This window comes from Dipodomys merriami, unplaced genomic scaffold, assembly GCF_024711535.1.
Source record: "Dipodomys merriami isolate MVZ:Mamm:240054 unplaced genomic scaffold, mDipMer1.0.p SCAF_17, whole genome shotgun sequence".
Taxonomy (NCBI): domain Eukaryota; kingdom Metazoa; phylum Chordata; class Mammalia; order Rodentia; family Heteromyidae; genus Dipodomys; species Dipodomys merriami.
In genome coordinates, this window is record NW_027203048.1 from 18,934,853 (window position 1) to 18,953,436 (window position 18,584).

Consider the following 18,584-nt stretch of genomic DNA (forward strand, 5'->3'; position numbering starts at 1 on the left):
GTCCCTTCAGCTCTTCAGCTCTAGGCGAGCGCTCTACCACTTGAGCTACAGCGCCACTTCCGATTTTCTGGTGGTTTATTGGAGATAAGAGTCTCACGGTCCTTCCCAAGGCTATCTACAAATTCAATGCGATACCTATCAAAATTCCAACCTCATTCTTCAAGGAAATAGAGGAGGCAATCCAAAAATTCATATGGAACAATAAAAGACCCCGAATAGCAAAAACGCTCCTCAACGGAAAGAACACTGCTGGAGGAATATCAATACCAAACTTCAAACTCTACTATAAAGCCATAGTAATCAAAACAGCTTGGTATTGGCATAAGAACAGACCTCAGGACCAATGGAATAGAATTGAAAACCCAGAAATGAACCTACAGACCTATAGCCATCTCATCTTCGATAAGGAAGCTAAAACAATAGAATGGAAGAAAGACAGCCTCTTCAGTAAATGGTGCTGGCAAAATTGGTTAACTACATGTAGAAAACTAAAGCTAGATCCTTATATATCACCCTGTACCAGAATCAACTCCAAATGGATCAAAGACCTTGAACTCAAAGCAGACACTCTGAAAACATTACAGGATGGAATAGGAGAAACCCTAGGTCTCCTTGGCTCAGGTCGAAATTTTCTGAATAGAGACCCGGAAGCACAACAAATCAAAGAAAGGTTGGACAAATGGGATTGCATAAGATTGCAGAGCTTCTGCAGGGCAAATGACATAGCTGGCAAGATCAATAGAAAGCCCACCGATTGGGAGAAGATCTTTACTAGCCATACAACGGACAAGGATCTCATATCTAAAATATACTTGGAACTCAAAAAATTAAACCACCCAACAACAAATCCTCAAAGAATCAACTGCCCAATAAATAAGTGGGCGAAAGACTTAAAGAGAAGCTTCTCTGAAGAAGAAACAAGGATGGCCAATAGACACATGAAGAAATGTTCAACATCCCTAGCCATAAAAGAAATGCAAATCAAAACAACATTGAGATATCACCTCACTCCAGTTAGAACAGCAAAAATCAAGAACTCTAACAACAACAGATGCTGGAGGGGATGTGGACAGAAAGGAACCTTACTTCATTGTTGGTGGGAATGTAAACTTGTTCAACCACTTTGGAAAGCAGTATGGAGGTTCCTCAGAAGGCTTCACATAGATCTCCCCTATGATCCAGCAATCCCACTTTTGGGCATTTACCCAAATGTTTACAAACAAGACCACACTAAAGCTACCAGCACAACTATGTTTATTGCAGCATTATTTACCATAGCTAAGATATGGAACCAACCCAGATGCCCCTCAGTAGATGAATGGATCAAGAAAATGTGGTATATATACACAATGGAATTCTATGCCTCCATCAGAAAGAATGACATTGCCCCATTTGTTAGGAAATGGAAAGGTTTGGAAAAAATTATATTAAGTGAAGTAAGCCAGGCCCAAAGAAGCATAGGTCCCATGGTTTCCCTTATTTGCAATATCTAGTATAGGTATGAGTCAAGCGGAAAAGGTCAGATAATGTGATGTTAGGAAAATGAACCCTTAAATATGTATTTTAATGTTTTCGTTTCTTTCATGCATGTGTTTCTAACGCATTTATAAGATTATTTCTTTGTTGCTTTGTATGTCCCTCCCCCACAGTGTAACCCCCGCTTTCACTATATTTGATGTCAGTATAACATGTGGAGGAGATGGGGACAAACAAGTCGTTTAAGGATTCAGGTGGACCTGTTGCAACAATGAGAAGAACAAAATGTCATGTCAAAACCAGCTTTACAATGTCGGTGTGGGGAGGGGGAGGGGGGTATAATTGGGTGGGGGGAGGGGGGTAAAATTGGGTGGGGGGAGGGGGGAGGCCGGGAAGGGAAGTGAAGGGTAAACAAAGGAGGAGGCTGCAATGCTTGGTAAGAAATGTATGCATTATCCTGCCCATGTAATTGTAGCCCCCCTGTACAGTATGTTCTCAAATAAAATAAAATACAATTTTAAAAAAAAAATATTAAAACAAAAATAAAAAATTCCACTTAGTTATAAAAAAAAAAAAAAAAAAAAAAAAGAGTCTCACGGTCTCTCCTGCCCGGGCTGGCTTTGAACCGCGATCCTCAGATCTCAGCCTCCTGAGTAGCTAGGATTACAGGCGTGAGCCACCAGCGCCCGGCTTGAGAATCCTTTTGATAATAGCCATTTTAATAAAATAGGTGATGCTCAGAGTAGTTTTGATCTGCATTTCCTTGATGATTACTGATACTCAACAATCTATGTAGAGTCAATTTTTAAAATAGAGGTTTGGCTTTTTCTATTTTTGCTAGTAACTTATTGGGAACTTCTCACGTATTCTGGGTATTAACTCTTTATCAGATGTATAGATAATGAACATTTTCTATTTCGGTGCACTTTCGCTTATTTTCTGTTCTTAATTCTTTTCTGAACATCTTTGCCTATTCCAATGTCCTGCAGCATTTCCCTTGTAGTTTCAAGTCTTACATTTAAAACTAACCCAGTTTTAGTTGATTTTGTACACTGTAAGAGATAAGGGTTGAGTTTCATTCCACTAATTGCGGATATCCAGTTTTCTCCACACCATTTATTGAAAAGACTGTCCTTTCTCTACACTACTGTGTTCTTAGTCCCTTTGAAGAGTAATGAGCTTTAATTGTAAGGGTTCATATCTAGACTATTCTGCTCCCATCGGTCTATGTGTCTGTTTTTATGCCAAAGACCAAATTGTTTTCATTGCTAACAGCTTCACAAATTTGGGAGTTTGTGTGTGTCTGTGCTCGAGACAGAATGTGGAGCTCCATACAGCAAGGCACACACACTCCCACTCAACCTCCCATTTATAATATTTCGAAGTTAGGTAGTGTATCACCTCTTACTTTGGTCTCTTTTGTTTGCTTTGAGTAAGGCTAATGGAGGAATGAATAGATCAAAATGTATTATATGCATGTAGGAAAAATGTCATAATAAATCACATTATTTCAGACAATATACATTAATAAAAAAAGAAAACAATTATAAGACTGCTTTGACTATTTGGGGTTTTTGTAATTTCATACAAGCCTTAGGAATTTTTTCCTAGTTCTGTGAAGAACATATTTGATATTTTGATTCAAATTGCATATATTATAGATATTTTTTAACAATACTGATTTTTCCAAATTCATGAACATAGATTTTTCCTATTTCTAATCTAGTGCTAACTTTTGTGAAAGATGTAAGCTATAGAATATTTTTTATACAGATAACTAGTTTTTACCTAGCATTATTTATTAAATTTTTCTTTCTTTACTGATTAATGTTATCTTTGCCACATATCAGGAATATATGTATTTTTTCAGGACTCTTTTCTGTTCCACTAACTTATCTGATCCAATACTACACTCTTATTTACTACATAATAAATCGTTGTTTTTTTTTTTGTTTTTTTTGGCCCGTACTGGGGCTTGAACTCAGAGCCTTAAGGGCTTACTTGCTTTTTTGTTTAAGTCTGGCGCCCTACCATTTGAACCATAGTCTTTGCTTGTCTTCTGCTTCTTGGTAGTTAACAGGATATAAGAATCTCATGGAGCTAGATGTCAGTGACCCACCCCTGTAATCCTAGCTACTCAGGAGGCTGAGATCTGAGAATCATGGTTCAAAGCCAGCCCAGGCAGGAAAGTCAGTGAGACCCTCATCTCCAATAAACCACCAGAAAACCAGAAGTGGTACTGTGGCTCAAGTGGTAGCTGAAGAGCTGAGGGGCAGCGCCCAGTCCCAGAGTTCAAGCCCATGACCAACAACAACAACAAAATCTCATGGGACTTTTCTGCCAGGGCTGTACAAAAATGTGATCCTCAATCTCAGCCTCCTGAGCAGCACAGATTACAGGCTTGAGCTACCAGCACGCAGTCCAAGTTTTACTTTGATCCTTCATGCTAACAGCATCCAGCCACATTAAATATTAACGTGTGACACAGGACAAATTATCTCAATTTACTCTTCCTCTAAATTGTCATTTTTGTCTTATTTGTTTTTGTATGCCAGGCTGCTCTCAAACTTGCTATTTAAGTAAGGTTGTCCTCAAACTAATGATCTTCCTTCTTCAGCCTCACAAGTGCTAGATTATCAGAGTCATACCTGGTTCCCTTCCTTTTTTTCCCCTTCTTTATTATTATTTTGTGTGTGTGTGTGTGTGTGTGTGTGTGCACCAATATGAGAGCTTGAATTCAGGGCCTTGTAGCTATCTTGCTCACAGCTGGTGCTCCACCACCTGAATCATACCTCCAGTCTGGATTTTTGCTGGTTAGTTGGAGATAAGAGTCTCACAGACTTTTCTGCCTGGTCTGGCTTCAAACCAAGATCCTTCTTAGCCTCCTGGTAGTAGAATTACAGGCATGAGCCACCACAGCCTGGCTATCTTTTCTTACACAGGAATTTTAGGATTAGATCAATACATACTGGACTAATAAGATTATTTTGGGGACAGCAGCATATTGAATTTGTCCTTTCAAAAACATGGTATGGGATGTAGCTCCATTTATTCAGATATTGCTTATGAATTGTTATTTTATGAACTTTCTTAAAGATCTGACATATCTTAAGATTCTTAAATATCTTCTAGTAAATGGAGCCTTTTGCCTTTAATACTTAAATATTCAATGGGTTGTAACTTACCACAGTCACAATGATCTGTCCTTGAGCTACTACACTGAACTGCTGGTTTTAATAATATTTTTTTTCTTGGATTTTCTATTTAGACAATTATATTGACTACAAATAGGGAAAATCATCTTGACAATTCCTTTTTTTCTCTATTTGCTAAAGAGAACAGAATACTGAGTAGGCGTAGTAATAGTATTTTTTCTAGTTTCTGAATTCTATTATAGCTCTCTTAAAATAGAGAGGAGAAAATAAAATTTAATATAATATAGAGTAGATTTCATAGTAAGACTACAACAGAGAATAACTGGAGATTACAGAATGACTGTCAATGCTAACATATTAAGACTCTCATGTTAGCCCTTTAAGATTACCAGATTTTGTACCCTCTGGCCCCTGAACCATCTAGGTCCTAGACCTCATTTTCTTGTGTACCTCATTCCTCCTATTTTTAATTGTAATGAGTACTGAGTAGCTTACTATGTAAGAATGGTTGGCTGGGTACTACAAATAGGTGACTTAATTTTCATACAAGAAAATCATGAGTCCTGTTATGATCATGCTTTCATGGATGATAAACATCTATGGATGTTTAGAGAAATAAAATAACTCACCCACAATCACAAAATTAAATAGCAATGCTGTCTATAGCTATACCACCCTGACTGTGCCCAATCTCATCTAGACAACAGTGCTCAGAGTGCAATACAAGTAATTGGATTCCAGGTTCAGGTTCTTCATTGAGGCCCAACTTCTGTTGGCCTTACTGTGAAAGATTTTGCAACAGGATATTGCATGTTAGCTGTAAGGTCTCTCTTTTGTGGAATCTGCTTTTCTATAATGAGATTACCATTTCTGTTTGATAAAATAACAGAAATGAATGATGACAAGAATCTTACTAAGAAGGCAGTAACAGATAAGCAGCCAACACTTTCTATTACTTTAGCGGAAAGCAAGAATGAAGATTCAAAATTTTAATACAAATAGAAGTTTATATACAGACTTAGCTTGTTATTTAATTAAAGCACTTACTTCTGCAAGATCTTCAAAGCAGCTTCCAACTAACGGGTGGGGACTGCCTTCATCTGTCATTTCAACAGTATCTTCTATGTGGCCCAGCAATTTTATACTAAGTTCATGAATATCTACTATTCGACTAAATATATTTTCTACATCCTGTTGAGAAGGTAAAAAAATAAACTCAGCTCATTCAATAGCAGACACATTTTGAGCTAATAAGTTATTTCATAACATAGCAGATACACTGAAATTTTTAATGACTTACATATATAAATAAAAGACTTTGAAATTTTCTTTTGCAATGATTCATGTTTATAAATACATTTTTAGATCAGTGATTCTCAAACTATTTAGTTTCAGGACTCCATATTCTTAAAAAGCTTTTTGATTATATCCATCAATGCTTAGCATATTAGAAGTTTAAAGTCAATAATTTTTTAATATTCAATTCATTTAAAAACAACAATAAGCCTACTATATGTTAACAAAAGTAACATAAAATAACTCTAAAACAGCAAAAAACTGGTTAGTAGAAAAATGACAGGTTTGGGATCTTTTGGTTTGAGGTGTTTTTTACATTTTTGCAAATCTCTAAATGAAGTTTAATAGAAGACAACAGGATTTTTCCATTTCTGTGTCCAATCTGGTGCAATATATCATTCTTGCTGAAGTACATGAAAACTCTATCATTACATACATAGATACGTAAGAGGGAACAGCAGGAGTATCTTTAGTCTATTTATATCATTGTGGTATTGTTTTCTTTGTGTAATTTTCCTTGAGACATAATTTATGACTGTAAAATGTACTTACTATTCAACAGTTTTTCAGTAATCTAAGAGTTGTACACTCGTCACTGTTAAATTCTAGAACATTTCACTATCCCACAAAGACAGGCAAGGCATGCTGCATTCTCCTGTCTTCACAACCCCTGGCAACCACCGTTCTACCTACAGATTTGCCTATTGTGGACATCTCATCTAGAATTATTATCTTAATATTAGACTAAAATGTATTAAAGTGGTTTCTTAAAGGTTGTATCGTAGAATCTGAAATCGTATCAATGTCATAAAAAAAAACTGGTTATTATTATTTGACTTAATTTGTTTTATCATTGACTTATTTTTGCCAGTCAATGTTGAGATACAGTTTATATACAGTAAGCTATCCCTACTTTAAGTGAATTTTTTGATGAGTATTAGTCTTTTTTAATATATATATTTTTTTCTTTTTGCTTATGTAGCACTGAGGAATCGAACCCAGGGCCTCATGCATGCAAGGCAGGCGCTCTACCACTGAGCCACCTTCCCAGCCCCTTCCTTGCCTTTGATAGAGGTTACTTGTAATGATTTATTTAAGGGCTAAGAAAGTCTAAATTTGCCTTGGCTTTAATTGGATATTTGCTTCAATGTAAACCTAATTTATACTGTTCAATTCCTTTTTTCTTCTTATGTGGTGCTGAAGAATCGAACCCAGGGCCTCATGCATGCAAGGCAAGCACTCTACCACTGAGCCACCTTCCCAGCCCCTTGATATATATTTTTATTATAAAGATGCTGTACAGAGGGGTTACAGTTACATGAGCAAGGTAATGAGTCCATTTCCTATCCAGCATTATTACCCCCTCCTTTGTTTTTTCCCTACCATCCCTTTCCTCCCCACCTCCCCACTCCTGATTTTTTGTTGTTGTTGTTTTGCCAGTGCTAGGGCTTGAATTCAGGGCCTGGGCACTGTCCCTGAGCTTCATTTGCTCAAGGTTAGCACTCTAAAACTTGAGCCACAGGCTCATGATAATCTTGTAAAACCCCACCAAAATCTAGATATAGGAAGTTCCCTGATGCCCCAATCATGCTCACTCCCATAAAACCAGTTATCTACTTTCTATATCTAAAAAGCATCCTTCCTAGAATATTAGTAGATAGAGCATATCTCTGCTTTTACTCTTATTTTAAGCCATTTCTTTGAAATATAATTTATATACCATGCAATTTATCAATTTAAAGTAATTCAACAGTTTTAGTATATTTACAGACTTGAATAATTACCAATGTAATATACTCTTCTTCATTTATTATTATTATTATTACAGTGCTGGGGTTTAAATCCATGACCTCATGCCTGCCAAGCAAGAACTAGTATTTACTACTGAGCTATATCCCTGGCTCCTACCTATTTTTTCTTTTCTTTTCCTAATTTTTTTTTTTTTTTTTTTTGGCTGGTCCTGAGGCTTGAACTCTGGACCTGGGCTCAGGCCCTGAGCTCCTTTGCACTCTACCACTTGAGCCACACCACTATTTCTGGCTTTTCCTGTCATTTAATTGGAGATAAGAGTTGTACAGACTTTCCTGCCCAGACTGGCTTCAATCCAGGATCCTAAAATCTCAGCCTCCTGACATGAGCCATCAGCGCCTGGTCCTACTCCTTAATTTTTAAATACTTTCTTATTGCTAGATGCTGGTGGCTCACACTTGTCATCCTAGCTACTCATAAGGCTGAGATCTGAGGAACATGGGTTCAAGCCAGCCTGGGCAGGAAAATCTGTGAGACTGTTATTTCCAATTATCCACCAAAACACCAGAATTTGAGCTATCTCAAATGTTAAGAACATTAGCCCTGGGGGCTGGGAAGGTGGCTCAGTGATAGAGTGCTTGCCTTGCATGCCTGAGGCCCTGGGTTCGATTCCTCAGCACCACATAAGCAAAAAGAAAAAAGCCAGCAGTGGCACTGTGGCTCAAGTGGTAAAGCGCTAGCCTTGAGCTGAATAGCTGAGGGACAGCGCCCTGGCCCAGCGTTCAGGCCCCACAACCGGACCCAAAAAAAAAAAAAAAAAAAAGAACACTAGCCCTGAGCAAAAAAGCTCAAGAACTGGAAATGGGGATTTAGTTCAGTGAAAGAAGAGCACTTGCCTGGCAAGTAAAAGGCCCTAAGTTTAGTCCTCAGCTCTGAAAAAAAACAACAACAACAACAACAAAAAAAAAACTCAGGGACAACAACCTGCATTCAAACCCCAGGACTGGCACCAAAAAAAAAAAAAAAAAAGGTTTACTTATTACCATAACTTGAGCCCCAGTACAGAGCACTGTTTCTCCATCAGTTGCCTATGGATGTGTGGTTATGGCTTTAGGAATTACTAATACGATATATCACTACACAACCTATCATCCTTCAATTATAGCTACTATCATGCTATTACATTGTACTGCAGCTTAATATCTATTTTGACTAAAGTTAATGATGGAATGAATTAGGGAAGAAACATTTTCTTATTTATTTTTGAATCCCATTGCTAAGAACAGTGCCTGACAGTATGGTGGTGCTGCTGAAATATTGGTTAAATGACAAGTGAAACATACATATCTTCTAAATAAACAAGAAGTTTTGTTCTCTGGAATACATGGAAGATTCTGTGAGTTCACTTTCACTTACATATAATCAGCTCTTTAAATTTTATTTTTTTTAATTTGAGGTTTAATCTCTTGAACTGCTCAAGCATTTTATTAGTGACCATGAATTACATTCCACAACTTAAAATTTTGACATTAGTAGTTGTAAGTATACAAATTCGAACCTAAGTAAAATTGAACAACATGTGAAATGATAGACAAATATACAATATACTTACATTAGCAGAAAACAATTTGGAATTGGAGATGAAGGGCTCTCTAAAAACTTTTATTATAAGATTTAGTTCTCTTATATATTGTCGAATTTCTGCCATAAATGCTTTAACTAAATCATAGTAAGTTTGTTCTCCTGAGGTGGAAGGTTCTTCATCAGTTAAAGATAATATATTTATATCTTCTACATCTTGATGAAACATATCCATCAATACCTATATGGTCAGAAATATTTTTAAAAAGTATAAAATAGGAATCTATAGTCAAATTTAAAGGTAAATGCCCTCAATTGCTTTGAATAATGTTTTTAAACGATTAAGAAAAAAAAAGATATAGACTGTCTTTTTTTATTTCAACTACTATTCCACAGCTTCTCTGGTTTCTCTGATATGACAGATGCCTCCTCCAAGTCTTGTGACAATACCAGTACCTGTCTTAAATTCATCTCTGACTTTGTGTCCTCTATTCATATACTTGCTTTCCTCACCTTTTACTACATGGTCTCACTCTCTCATATGCAAATAATGCTTACAGCCATCCTGTTGGTCTATTTTCCTACATCTGTTGAGTATAACTCAACTACCTGCTGAAACTCATCTTCCCATTTCTTGTGAACTTCTTCAGTATCACTACACCTAATATTTAACCTGCTCCTTTGTGCTTGCTCACAAATGTAAGTGGCTTTCCTTCAACAAATAAGAGCCTGTTTCTTACTTTTCTTGCTTTCCCTTTTCCCTCCCTGTGTGAGCATATGGTAGGTATTCAAAAATATTTTATTGATCTGATTCATTAGAAAACATTTTTTAAATCAAACATTTGACATTCATCTTAAATATTCTTTAAAAAGCAAATATTCATTTAAAAATATCAAAGCATTTAATATTCTTCAGATCAGGTAAAATTTTTACTCTATTATTCTTAAAGAATAGATACTAAAAGAATTAAATGGAGCTTGTTAAGAAATGTACTCATTATCTTGCCCATGTAATTGTAACCCCTTTGTACAGTATTTTCACAATAAAAAAATTTCTTTTTAAAGAAAAAAAGAATTAAATGGATTCATTAATGAGAAAGAATGTTCAAAATTGTAAGAATATAGCAAGAAAAATAGTATTAAATGCTTTATCACAAAGTATTTTCTGCAAAGTCATTTAGTCATTTTCATGAAATGAAAATACTGCCAGGTGCCAGTGGCTCATGCCTATAATCCTAGCTACTCAGGAGGCTGAGATGTGAGGATCAAGGTTCAAAGCCAGCCTGGGCATGTAAGTCCATGAGACTCTTATCTCCAATTAAACACCAGAAAATTGGAAGTGGCACTGTGGCTTCAAGTGGTAGTACTACCAAAAAAGCTCAGGGACAGTATCCAGGCCCTGAGTTCAAGCCCTACAACCTCCACCACTTTTACACTCTCTCTCTCTCTCTCTCTCTCTCTCTCTAAGGCAATGACTTAGTATCTAGATTCAGATCTGGGGTTCAAGTCTAAGCTTTGAATCTTTTCAGAAAATTCTGGATCTATTATTTTTCTCCCTGAACTTCAACTTCCCTTTTATAAAATGTAGGTAAGATCATCTATCTTAAAGGAGTATCATAAACCATGTACATGCTTCATGTTACTCTTAGTATTATTATTGAAGTACTGTACAACTAGTAACAAAAGAAATCTAGTTATTGCAATAAAAACTATCAGTAACTTAACGTTTCAAAAATTGTCAAGTGAATCCATAAGCACCTAAACCTTTCAATTTAAATAATATTTTTAAAAATTCAGTTTGGAGGGCTGAGAATGTGGCTTAACAGTAGAGTACTTGCCTAGCATGCATGAAGACCTGGGTTCAATGCCTCAGGACCACATAGACAGAAAAAGCCAGAAGTGGTACAGTGGCTCAAGTGATAAAAGTGCTAGCTTTGAGCAAAAGAGGCTCAGTAACAGTGCCCAGCCCCCGAGTGCAAGCCCTAGGACTGGCAAGCAAGCAAGCAAATAAATAAATAAATAATCCGTTTGAATATAATTATTGTAACTAACCTTAGTTACAGTAATATTTAAGGAGAAAAACACAATATGTTTAGACACATTTTTATACTACACATTTAATACCTATTCAGAATCTAAATAGTACTAGATTACTGGAAATGCCCTCATTACATAATACAATATAACATAAAGAAGCTAAGTTTCCTACCTTGTCAGCACACATTGCCACTTTAATATCTTGTTTTGTAATTTCATAATGTCGTATATTTCTTACATAATTCCCAACCAGCTTTAAAATGTCTGCAGAAATGTATTCTAACACTGCTACTATGTAAACAGAAACCTGGTGGTCAATTTTATAACCTAGGACCTCCTGCAAAATTAAAGAAAAGCACATTTAAACATCATACAGTATCAACTTAACACACTAATTAAAATGTTTTACTAAGGCCTGTGACTGTCAACATTGAATTTCATAATTTCCAGTGGTTCTATTATAACATGTGTACCATTATTTTAAAATGTAAGCTAAGAAAAAACAAGGCAATATTACCATTGGATGTGCACACTACTGAAGAAGTATAACTACTAAACAAATAATTCCCCAAGTGCCAGGCGATGGTGGCTCACACCTGTAATCCTAGTTACTCAGAAAGCTAAGATCTGAGGAACGCAGTTCAAAGCCAGCCTGGGCAGGAAAGTCTGTGAGACTCTTATTTCCAATTAACAATCAAAAAATTGTAAGAGGTACTGTGGCTCAAGTGGTAGAGTGCTTGCCTTGAGCTGAAGAGCCCAGGCTGAGCTCAAGCTCTATGACCAACAAAAAAATGAAATAATAATAATAATAATTCCACAAGTGGAGGTATAGCTTAAAAGACAATCCCAAACTTAGAAAGGTAAGTCTAAGTTTGATGTAGGGAAGCAAATGTTCTCTAGCATCTAAGTAAGAGTACTTGGAAGTAACTATGAGATATGAGTTTTCTCTTTTAGATAATGTAACAATAAGCATCTCACTGTTATCTAGGAATATCTTAGTCTTTTTTTTTTTGGGGGGGGGGGGAGAATCCGGTCATGGGGCCTGAACTCTGGGCCTGGGCGCTGTCCCTCAGCTCTTCAGCTCAAGGCTAGCACTCTACCACTTGAGAGACAGTGCCACTTCCAGCTTTTTTCTTTTTGCTTATGTGGTGGTGCTGAGGAATCGAACGCAGGGCCTCATGCACGCAAGGCAAGCGCTCTACCACTGAGCCACCTTCCCAGCCCGAATATCTTAGTCTTATATCTCTATCCTTTCCATAGGAATATGGACTCCCCAAAATGCTAGTTGCATATTCCTAATATCTTTGTCTGCTTCTATGAAAAAAAAATCATGCTATGTCCTACCAAACAACGGTAGTTGTGAAGAAAATATAAAAAAATAGTCAGTGCTATTATTAGACTAATTTTAAATTTTTTTTTTTTTTTTGGTTGGTCATGGGGCTTGAACTCTGGGCCTGGGCGCTGCCCCTTAGCTCTTCAGCTCAAGGCTAGCACTCTAGCACTTGAGCCACAGTGCCACTTGTGGTTTTCTGAGTGGTTTATTGGAGATAAGAGTCTCATGGAGTTTCCTGCCCAGTCTGGCTTTGAACCATGACCCTCAGATATCAGCCTCCTGAGTAGCTAGGATTATAGGCATGAGCCACCAGCACCTGGCTAAATTATTCTTTTGTTGAGCTGACCAACTCTGAAAAGAGAACAAATTCTAAACAATTCAGTTAATGAGAGAAAAAAAATGAAACAAGAAGTTTATTGCCAAAAAACACCTTGCTATTTTTTAATAGGTGCATATACTTTTATCACACCCACCCTTATTTCTGTCTCTGTCTGTCCCACCTGTGATTGGTCCCCTTGGGAGAAGAAAGGCGAATGGAAAAAGGAATGGTGAACAAATCTGATCATAATAATTTAATTAATGCATTTGTCCAAAAACAACTGAGAAGTGATTTGATTTGTGGGGCAGAGGTCATGGAAGTGGGGGAGAATGATGGAAGGGGTGGCTGATCAAAATGGATCATATACCGATATGGACCTAGTAAATTGAAAACTCCTGTACAACCATATGAAGATAAAAAAATTAATAATTAAAAAGAATCTAGATTCTGTAAAATAAAAAATATAAAAATGGCAAGGAAAAAAGAGGTTTATTATAAGTTGGGTTGGGTTTCCTTTACCATGCAAAAATATAAAATTATTAGCTATATCATGGTAAACTGTATTCATAAATTGAAATGATATTCACAATGATAAAACTCAAAAATTTAGCACCATTAAGAACATGTGAATCTCAAATTGTTAATTCTCTTAGCTTATAATTCAATATTTGGCCAATTAAAATCTTAAAGATTAAAGAATATGATCAATAATTCATAATTTTCCATTATTAATAGCTTAATAATTTCTCATAGATTTCATACTTTCTCAAACAAGATAAAGGAAGGCATCTCTATTCACCCACCAAATGCAAAAACATAACTTTCCAACAATCTTAAACATCATTCCAAGTGGTAAACTTTTCAATTTTGACAAGTTTATGGAGACCTAGATTTCTTAACACTATCATTTAGAGTCTTATGAACCTAGCATAGGGAGTCACTTAATTGCTTTCGCCTTTGTACATCATTTACAAATTGAAGATGATAATGTTGAGAATAAAATGCAGAGACAATACATGTAACTATTAACATTTTGCATATATATACTGTATGAGAAATATATACTATATTATACTATATGAAAATTTATTGCTGAAGTATCATTAAGATTTTAGTTGCTACAATAACTACATCTTTTGCTGTGAATTAATCAGTAGTTTCTTCTTTGTTTTAAATACAACAGAACACTATTAAGGTTTCCTGCACTTATTTGATTGATAGACTTGTAATAGGGCTGGCTAGTTTAGGAGATCTTCACAGAATTTGTTCAAAGACAACACACAGATGTATGACAATCTCATAAAAGTTCCCACACACATGAACAATTAAAGGATTTATAGGAACCCTTAAGTCCAACCAGCAAAATAATAATAATAATAATTTTACATGCTCTTTGTATTTCTAGGAACACCTAGGATAAACAAAATCTAAAATAATAACTTTTCTTAGTCCCTTACATTTGCTATTACCATTGGTATGGAACTGCCTTAAGTCTTGTTGCCCAACTTACTTTATTTTCACAACATCCTTCCCTACTACATCAGTCCCTGGAAGACTTAAAACAAGATAAATTTACATTTGGTTCAAATATTCTTAGTGTTTGAAAATTGGTGGGCTTTGCTTTGTTTTTCAAAAGAAGGCAAAAGAAATATGCTTACTACCTGACTTATGTAACTGTTAACCCCTCTGTATATCACCTTTATAATAACGATTTTTAAAAAAGAAAAAAGTTAAGAAGGCAATATTTCAACTTTACCCTTAATAAAGGATGAATTTTTTCTACTGGGAGAGTTGGATTTCTTCGCTTCCTCTTTTCAATAGCTGATTGTGCATCAGCTATTGCCCATTTATCAATAGGATGAGGGAAACTTTTTTGAACACGTTCCTTGGGAAATAGAAAGATAACTAAGTAACAAATCAAATAGTGATCTTTGCTTGAAATTTAGTTTTAAAATTAAAGAATACCAAAAGTAAAGCTCTTTACATGTGACATAATGTACAATGCAAACATACTTAAAATTGTATTTGTCAATATATTCATTTCTTAACTAGGAAATTAAGAGACTAATTGTTCCTTCTATGATATAGGGGGAATAACTATATACTGAACTCTAAACTTACTAAATAAAGCTAATCACAAGAATGAGCATAAGTCGCTTTAACATACTTTCATAAACTTTCAAGGAACAAGACCTTAAGCTCAAGAAGCAAGCATCTAAATCTAATACTCATTTACTTTTAATACCAATTACTAGATCACAAGGCATTTTGCAATTTAAACCTGTAAGTTTTTCTTTATCATGTTAAAGAATTTAACTTCCAAACTATCTACAAATCATGGAAATCAATAGTTTACATTGGTAACCTTTTTTTAGAGGGGGGAGATTGTACTCAGGGCCTGGGTTCTCTTCCTGAGCACTTTTGCTCAAGGTGAGAACTCTACATTTGAGCTACAGCTTCACTTTCAGCTTTTTGGGTGGTTAACTGGAGATAATCTCATAGACTGTCCTGCCGAGGCCAACCTGGAACAGCAATTCTCAGATGGCAACCTCCTGAATAGCTAGGATTATAGGCATGAGCCACCAGTGCCCAGCTTACATTGGTAACAATTATATATATATATATATATATATATATATATATATATATATATATATATATATATAGTTTAACAATTGTATAATATAGTATAACTTATCTTTAAAATCCTCTATAAATCACTGGGGTTTTTTGTTTGTTTGTTTTGGGGGGAGTCTGGTCGTGGGGCCTGAACTCTGGGCCTGGACGCTGTCCCTCAGCTCTTCAGCTCAAGGCTAGCGCTCTACCTCTTGAGCTAAGCGCCACTTCCGGCTTTTTTCTTTTTGCTTATGTGGTACTGAGGAATCGAACTCAGGGCCTCATGCATGCAAGGCAAGCGCTCTACCACTGAGCCACCTGTCCCAGTCCCTAAATCACTGGTTTTTGTCTCAACTTAATTTCAAGCAATTAATCAGTTTGAAAGAATGCAAGTTATTATAATAGTTGAATTTCCTTATATCACCTCAAATTTTAATTCACTAGCAGTATTTAAATTAAAACCAGTAGAGGTCGCTATTACACAACTCAACATTTAAATTGCTGATTATTTAACTATTATGTAGGACTGAAATTAAACACCATCTCTGATTATAAATCTGACTAGTTTTGTAAGTGACTGTTAAAATGGAAAAAAAGAGACATCTCCATGTCACAACTGGAGATGGGGTGTCAGGAGTTGGGGAGGAGAAATACAATGACTCTAAAGACATCATATGAGCTCATTTATCAATTAAAAGGTTTAATTCATTCTTCATCTATGTTCTTGGCAACACTGGTTGCCTATTTATTTATTTTTGTCAGTCATGGGGCTTGAACTCTGGGCCTGGGCACAATCCCTCAACTCTTCAGCTCAAGGTGAGTGCTCTAGCACTTGAGCCACAGAGCCACTTCTGGTTTTCTGAGTGGTTTATTGGAGATAAGAGTCTCATGGAGTTTCCTGCCCAGGCTGGCTTTGAACCCCGATCCTCAGATCTCAGCCTCTTGAGTAGCTAGGATTACAGGCATGAGCCACTGACACCCAGAGCCCATTTTTTTAAATGATCATTTAAATTCACTTAAAATATGTGGAAAGGGGCTGGGAAGGTGGCTCAGTGGTAGAGCACTTGCCTTGCATGCCTGAGCCCCTGGGTTCGATTCCTCAGCACCACATAAGCAAAAAGAAAAAAGCCGGAAGTGGCACTGTGGCTCAAGTGGTAGAGTGCTAGCCGTGAGCTGAAGAGCTGAGGGACAGCACCCAGGCCCAGAATTCAGGCCCCACAACCAGACCCAAAAAAAAAAAAAAAAAATTAAAATATGTGGAAAGGAATTATTGTGGTGAAAAAAGATGAGTGAACAGATCTCAACTGCCTATTTGCCAAAATATTACTCCCATTTAGTAAAAGCAAACGTCAAAAACATTGGAATAAGAGCTGGGAAGGTGGCTCAGTGGTAGAGTGCTTGCCTTGCATGCACGAGGCCCTGGGTTCAATTCCTCAGCACCTCATAAGCAGAAAAAGCCGGAAATGGTACTGTGGTTCAAGTGGTAGAGTGCTAGCCTTGAGATGAAGAATTAAGGGACAGGAGCCCAAGGGGAAAGGGGAAAGGAAAGGAAGGAAAATATTGGAATAGTAACAGTGGGTGAAAAAGGTAAGACGAGAAGGGAGGAAAAGTGGAAAGGACCATCTAAAAAATTATTTTCTTTTGTCCAAGTTAATTGTGCACACTGGTTAATCCATAAATGAAAAGAGAGATAGTCGGGTGCTGGCTGCTCACATGTGAAATCCTAGTTACTCAGGATCCTAGCTACATGAAGGGTCTCAGTTCAAAGCCAGCCTGAGTAGAAAAGAAGTCAGAGATTTCACCTCCAATTAACTATCAAACTGCCAAACTAGAGGCATCACTCAAATAGTAGAGCACTAGCCAAGAACAAGCAAAAGCACAAGGATTTGTGTTTAAACCATGGTACTGGCACAAAAGAAAAAAAATATTCTCATAGTCTCTTACTTCTTTAAACGTTTCATTTTAAGGACCTTTTCCTCTAGTTCAACTTTTATCAACAATGGCTACATCCTGCTTTCTTTTACCTGTGAAATCTTATATTTAAACAACTTTCTCTTGTTCTGATCTATTAGACTACTATCACTCACATATTTTGTTTCTGAGCTTCTAAAATTAAAGGTAACATTTTTAGAATGCAGCTGACTTTACCAAACAGAAACAAGAGAGACATCTACTCTTAAAGGTATGACCAGATCCTTCTAGCATAAAAAAGTTGTTCTCTTTAGCCTAAAAGCAAATATTTAATAGTTTACACAAAGACTAGATATACTTAAAAAGAAGAAAAAATTTGTCATACCTCTACATCTGAAGCACTTCGTGGCTGAGCTTGACATAACATATTTAATAATTGCAAAATTAATTCTTCAACATACTGAAGAGCATCATCATTAGACGCAAGAGTAGGATGAACTTGCCCCTGGACCTGTAAACAAAAAGTGAAATAAATGTGGGTTTGTTTCATATAATAAAAGCAAATTTTAATCCGAACTGAAACCCTTTGTAAACTAAAGATAATTTTAATATTTTTGGTGCATCATGGGGGCCTAGGCTGCTGTCTTTGGGCTTTTCTGCTCAAGGCAAGTGCTCTACCACTTTGAGCTAACAGTTTCACTTGAGTTTTCTAGTGGTTAATTAGAAATAAGGGTGTCATAGGCTTTCCTGCCTGGGCTCAGCTCTCAGCTCTCATCCTCCTGAGTAGTTAGGATTAGAGGCATGAGCCATTAGTGCTCCGTATACATTTGTTTTTAATTTTAAGTAATTTTTTTAAGTGTGGATTTTTTTTAAGTGGACTGGTCTACAAATACAGATTGAACGTTATACCAAAATCAGTTCTTACCCATTAGCTACACGTCCATACATGCTAATATTCTTCAAAGATCCAGTTACCTGTCTAATTTCAACATTTTTTTTCTCATATCACAGGAAGAAGCAAATGTAGTGATAAATGATACATTTAGCTGGGCACTGGTGGTTCACACCTGTAATTTGAGCTACTCAGAAAGCTGAGATCTGAGATCTGAGG

At 36.3% G+C, this 18,584-nt stretch overlaps 1 protein-coding gene across 2 annotated transcripts in view; it reads right to left on the reverse strand.

The window, feature by feature from the left end:
• Positions 1–18,584, reverse strand: part of Sos1 (SOS Ras/Rac guanine nucleotide exchange factor 1) — a 110,874-nt gene that overhangs the window by 53,493 nt on the left and 38,797 nt on the right. For both annotated transcript variants that reach the window (XM_070025425.1, XM_070025424.1), the window contains exons 2-6: positions 17,859–17,984; positions 14,703–14,831; positions 11,467–11,631; positions 9,289–9,498; positions 5,679–5,822 (exon numbers count right to left, since the gene is read on the reverse strand). In XM_070025425.1, coding sequence (XP_069881526.1) covers positions 5,679–5,822; positions 9,289–9,498; positions 11,467–11,631; positions 14,703–14,831; positions 17,859–17,984 — 774 coding nt within the window. The remainder of the gene's footprint in view (positions 1–5,678; positions 5,823–9,288; positions 9,499–11,466; positions 11,632–14,702; positions 14,832–17,858; positions 17,985–18,584) is intronic.